Source organism: Miscanthus floridulus, chromosome 1 (assembly GCF_019320115.1).
Source record: "Miscanthus floridulus cultivar M001 chromosome 1, ASM1932011v1, whole genome shotgun sequence".
Taxonomy (NCBI): Eukaryota; Viridiplantae; Streptophyta; class Magnoliopsida; order Poales; family Poaceae; genus Miscanthus; species Miscanthus floridulus.
The window spans coordinates 79,892,849-79,898,385 of NC_089580.1; the positions used below are offsets into that span (position 1 = coordinate 79,892,849).

A 5,537-nucleotide genomic window follows, 5' to 3' on the forward strand; every position below is an offset into this window, starting at 1 on the left:
TGGTTTTTCGAGATACACAACTTTTGTTATGCATGAGTTACAGTTTGGAATGGAAGTAGTAGTATATAACATTTGGATCTTTTTGGTGCTCTATTAATGAGGCAGTTTTTTCTGTATTTTTTAATCTACCTTTCAGCTAGATAGGTACTTTTTCATACTGTGAATTATGATATGGAGTACAACTGTACAAGGCCATAGGATAGGAATGTGTGCACACTCACAGAAAATCCTACGTCTATATATTCTCACCTTGTACGTCATCAACCTGCCGATTTCTTCGCATGACCACACTCACCGAAATATTTAATGTTGTCAGTTGTCACTCCCCATGTCACATTCCACCCAAGAGACGATCGCACATGCCTTGACCAGCTTATAATACCTTCTATAAATTCACAGGCATCGCGCGTTGTGGAGCATAGCAAAACTCGTGCTGAGACAACACACAAGTACACAAGTGCGTGACGCCGCGAGGGGTCAAGCCAGTCATGGCAATCGCAAACGCCGAGAACACGTCGTCGCTGCTCCGGCTAGACGGCCGCGTCGCGCTCGTCACAGGCGGCTCCCGCGGCATCGGCCGCGAGGTGTCCTCCCACCTCGCCGCCCTCGGCGCGCGCGTCGTGGTCAACTATGTGTCCAATTCCGCCAGGGCAGACGAGCTCGTCGCGGAGCTCGCCTCCCGCGGCCACCAGGCTGTTGCCGTCCGCGCGGACGTGTCGGACCCGGACGCTGTGCACGCGCTCTTCGACCGCGCCGAGGAGGCGTTCGGGTCCCCGCACATCGTCGTCTGCTGCGCAGGCGTCCTCAGTGACAAGTACCCGGCGCTCGCGGACACTGCCGTCGACGACTTCAACGCCATGTTCGCGGTGAACGTGCGCGGGACGTTCCTCGTGTGCCGCGAGGCGGCGAACCGAGTCCCGGCCAACAGCGCCGGCCGCATCGTGACGTTCTCGTCATCCATTGTGGGCATGCTCCTACCGGGATACGCGGCGTACACGGCGACTAACGCCGCTGTGGAGGCGATGACGAAGATCCTGGCCAAGGAGGTGGCCGCGAAAGGGGTGACCGCCAACGTGGTCGCGCCGGGGCCCGTGCGCACCGAGCTGTTCTTGGCCGGGAAGGACGAAGCATTCCTGCGGAGGGTGGAGCAGCAGTCCATGGGGCGCATAGCCGAGACGACGGACGTGGCGCCTGTGGTGGCGTTCCTGGCCAGCAACGCCGCGGCTTGGGTTAACGGTCAGGTCATCAGGGTCAACGGCGGTTTCGTCTAATAAGGCTGTGTTTAGTTGGGTAAAATTTGAGAATTTGACTACTGTAGCACTTTTGTTTTTATTTGTCAATTAGTATTCAATCATGAACTAATTAGGCTCAAAACGTTCATCTCGCGATTTCCAACCAAACTGTGCAATTAGTTTTTTTTCGTCTACATTTAATGCTCCATGCACGTATCGCAAGATTCGATGTGATGGGTACTGTAGCACTTTTTGAGAAAACGTTTTGGAACTAAACAAGGCCTAAGGGTGTAAGGGCGTGTTTGGTTTTTTAGTCGTTCCTAAAATTTATGTCACATCGAATATTTAGATATTAATAAAGAGCATTAAATATAGATTATTATAAAACCAATTACATAGATGGAGGCTAATTTACGTGACGATTTTTTAAACCTAATTAATCTGTCATTAGCACATATTTACTGTAGCACCATGTTGTCAAATCATGGACTAATTAGGCTTAAAAGATTCATCTCGTAAATTAGTCGCAAGTTGTGTAATTAGTTTTATAATTAGTCTTGTCGGGTACCATAAAACGGAGTACCCCGAGCGTACACCAAAAGAGTCGCTTAAATCCCATCAACAACAAAGCAAGAAGGTAAGCCATGGGTTCATCGCCGGCCCCGGCCGAGCCCACTGGTTCCCTGCCTCGCCTAAGGCCTCGCACAGGGGGTCTCGACGCCCTATCGAAATCTCCGCCTCGCCCGAGGCGTCTCACGGAAGGCCTCGGCAAGGAGCTAAATCTCCGTCTCGCGCGAGGCCTCTCGCGGAAGGTCTCGGCAAGGAGACTCAATCTTCGTCTCGCCCGAGGCCCCGTGCGTACAGCCTCGAATGAGACAGCTATCCTCCGTATCGCTCGAGGCTAGCCGACAACAACCCGTCGCTCCCGCCTCGACCGGTCTTCCCGACAGCACGTCACATCCTATTAATGCGTCAACCACTCCCGCAATCTCAGCCGGACGGTGGCTCGACACCACGGAGTGGCCGACGGGACAAGAAGTCGCATCAGCGCCACACCGGCTGAGATAGGGCACGACAGGGATTACCGGCCACTGTATTCTAGCACTGTGCCCCGCGATCCCCGCCCCGAAGACAACGCGGCATGGGAAGCCTGGCCCGGATCATCATCGCCTCTGAACCAGCGCACTAGAACGAACGCTCCCTCCAAACCTCGGCACCCTACGACAGGGCCTCGGCCATCTCGAGATTCACATCTGCCGAGACCCCCGCCACGGTTCGGCCTCGGCACCAACCAAGCCTCGACCTCACACGCAGTCGATCCACGGCGATTCGCACGCTGACCACCACACCCGCCCCGAGGCAGCCCTGGAGCTCCCATGACGCACAGGATCAGATGTGACCAGCACGTCGCCACAGCGCTCTAAGGACGGACCACTCCGACGACCACACCGTCACAGGAACAGGCTACAGGGCTCAGACACGCCGTCTCTGTTCGCACGATGCCATATAGTTAGCTCATGTACTACCCTTGTACTCCCTTCAAACTATAAAAGGAAAGGACTTGGGCCATTTCGGGGAGAGAGGCACTCACGAAGAACAACACCCTGTAACATGCGCATTTTCCTGCCGCCTGAGAGCAACGTCTCAAGCAGCCCACATCACTTCCTGCCGAGACCTGGGACTAACTCCCTCTCTCACCGTGCTTGTAACCCCCTACTACCAGCACTTCGGTGCAAAGAATACAAGATCGATCTCTTAGACTAGACGTAGAGCACCAATTGCCTGAACCAGTATAATCCTTGTGTCTCTTTGCATCACCATCCGGGATTGGGAACACGCAGCACAAATTCACTAGTTGGTTGAGGACCCCCGGTCCGAAACACCGACAGTTGGCGCGCCAGGTAGGGGTCTCTATGTGTCAGTCTCGTCATCCCAACAAGTTCCGGATGGTAGACCCCGTATGACTACTGCGTCTCGGCATGGTGGTCTGGTTTGGGAGCCTGGAGTTCATGTCTCTAGGGCACAAGTACGACATGGTACTTCTCACACCCCGAGCCCTGCTTGCCGACGACGACGTCATGCACCGGCAGCCCAGGCGTAGGCGGCGCTTGGGCGGCCGTTCTCGCCACGCTCGCCAGGCACGACGCGAGCAGGATCACCCCGATGCCACGCGAACCCAGGGCGATTCGCCGCTCTCCGACGGTATCCCACGACCAGCTGTTGGCGCAAGGCCCCTGATTGGGGACCTATCTAGCCTGAGCCTGGATAAGGGAAAGACGCCGGTGGCACCCGGCGATGCCCCGACATCAAGCTCCGCTCCACCACTCTCTGAGGAGCCAACTCCGGTGGAGCAGAGCCTGGCGATGGCACCTTCTCCATACCCCTTTGGGTTGAGAAATGCCGCCACCTCTTATGCTTACGCCTACGCTTCCGCTCACGCGGATCTCTCGGAGCGCCGCCAGCGCTTCGCTTTCAACTTCGACACTGCCACATCGACCCACACCCACGCTGACTCCTCGGAGGAGGACGAGGCATGGGCCAGAGCGGATTTCTCCGACCTCCACGACCACAAAACCATGCGTCGATTCTTGGCCGCGAGCGACTATTGCTTGGCTACTCTGATTCTGACGATGAAGGTACTTACGATCCCTCACGTGAGTGCTTCCACGTCGGACTTGGGATGCCAAGCACGGGCGACGAGGACGAGGGGGCAGGCAACCGCACTCTACTTCATCAGGGAACAGGCGATGCCACGCCTTCACGCATTATCCCACCGGCAGCACAGAGCGAGAACCTTGCCCTCGGACAACTTCGATGCCCGGACCTAGAGCAGCTCCGCGAGCTTCAGGCCAAGGTTGAGCAAGATTGGCTCCTTCTGCAACAGCTCCGAAACACTCTCGAGCAGGAGCAGCAAGGTCACGCTGATGGCGGAGGAGCCCGACGACGGGCTCGCGACGTGCACCACTGCATCAACAATGATGAAGGGGACGATCGTCCCCCAATCTTCAATCGCGCTAGCCAGAATGTCACGGCTGTGGCGATGCTAGTGCGTGCGATGCCTGAGCCCTCCACCACAGAAGGGCGACGGGTTCGCGGCGAGCTTCGAGATCTCCTTGAGACCGCCGCGGTGCAGCAGGCTGAGAGTTCCGCCTCCCGGTGGCACGGTGCCATCTCGGACCTCCCCTCAACACCGCATCGGCAGGATAGGGGGGCCTTGGTTCATCCCGAGCCTGCTCGGGCACCGACCATCAACAGGGTCCCCTCGGTCCATGACCGCCTCGACAACCAACGTGAGGCGTAGGGCGACCACAAGGTGATCGGCCGGCGATGGCGCCACGACGGTGAGGGGCCCGCTCGAGGCTACCATCCGCATCGAGGCGGCCAATATGACAGTGAGGAAGACCGTAGTCCTTCTCCTGAACCACCTGGCCCTCGAGTCTTTAGTAGAGCCATCCGCAATGCTCAGTTTCCAGCCCGGTTTCGCCAGCCAGCCAACCTCACCAAGTATAGCGGCGAGACCAACCCCGAGCTCTGGCTTGCCGATTACCGCCTGGCTTGTTAGCTAGGTGGCGTAGACGATGACTGGCTCATCATCCGCAACCTCCCCTTGCTCTTATCAGACTCAGTGCGAGCCTGGCTCGAGCACCTTCCTCCCTCTCAGATCCACGACTGGCGCGACTTGGTTCGAGTCTTCGTCGGGAATTTCCGGGGCACATACGTGCGCCCTAGAAACTCCTGGGACCTTAAGAGTTGTCGCCAGAAACCAGACGAGTCTCTCCGAGACTTCATCCAGCGCTTCTCTAAACAGTGCACCGAGTTGCCCAGCGTCGGTGACTCAGAGATTGTCCAGGCTTTTCTCTCTGGCACCACCTACCGAGACTTGGTCCGAGAATTAGGCCGGAACATGCCGCGCTCGGCTGTCGCGCTCCTCGGCATCACCACCAATTTTGCCTCAGGCAAAGAGGCTATAGGGGCCATCTTCCCCAAGAACAACGCTAAGGGGAAGCAGAGGGATGAGGCCTCTGAGGCCTTGGTTCCCCGCCTCCCCAAAAGAAAGAAGAAGGATCGCCAGGGGAAGCGGGCCATCCTCGAGGCCGATCTGGTCGTAGTCGCAGAACGCAAGAATCACCGAGGCCCCAGAGGCCCCAGGCCTTTCAACGACATACTTAAGAAACCCTGCCCTTACCACCAAGACCCGGTAAAGCACACCCTCGAGGATTGCTCCATGCTGCGGCGTTACTACGCTAGGCTCGGGCTCCCCGACGACGACGCCAAGCAGAAGGGCACCGGTGACCGGGATGATGA

At 57.2% G+C, this 5,537-nt stretch overlaps 1 protein-coding gene across 1 annotated transcript; it reads left to right on the top strand.

The window, feature by feature from the left end:
* The first annotated feature begins 448 nt into the window (after nt 1-448).
* LOC136487942 (NADPH-dependent aldehyde reductase-like protein, chloroplastic) lies at nt 449-1,413 on the top strand. Its single transcript, XM_066485030.1, has one exon. It carries the CDS (start codon nt 489-491, stop codon nt 1,269-1,271), a length of 783 nt encoding a protein of 260 aa, XP_066341127.1. The 5' UTR covers nt 449-488; the 3' UTR covers nt 1,272-1,413.
* Nucleotides 1,414-5,537: the final 4,124 nt, after the last annotated feature.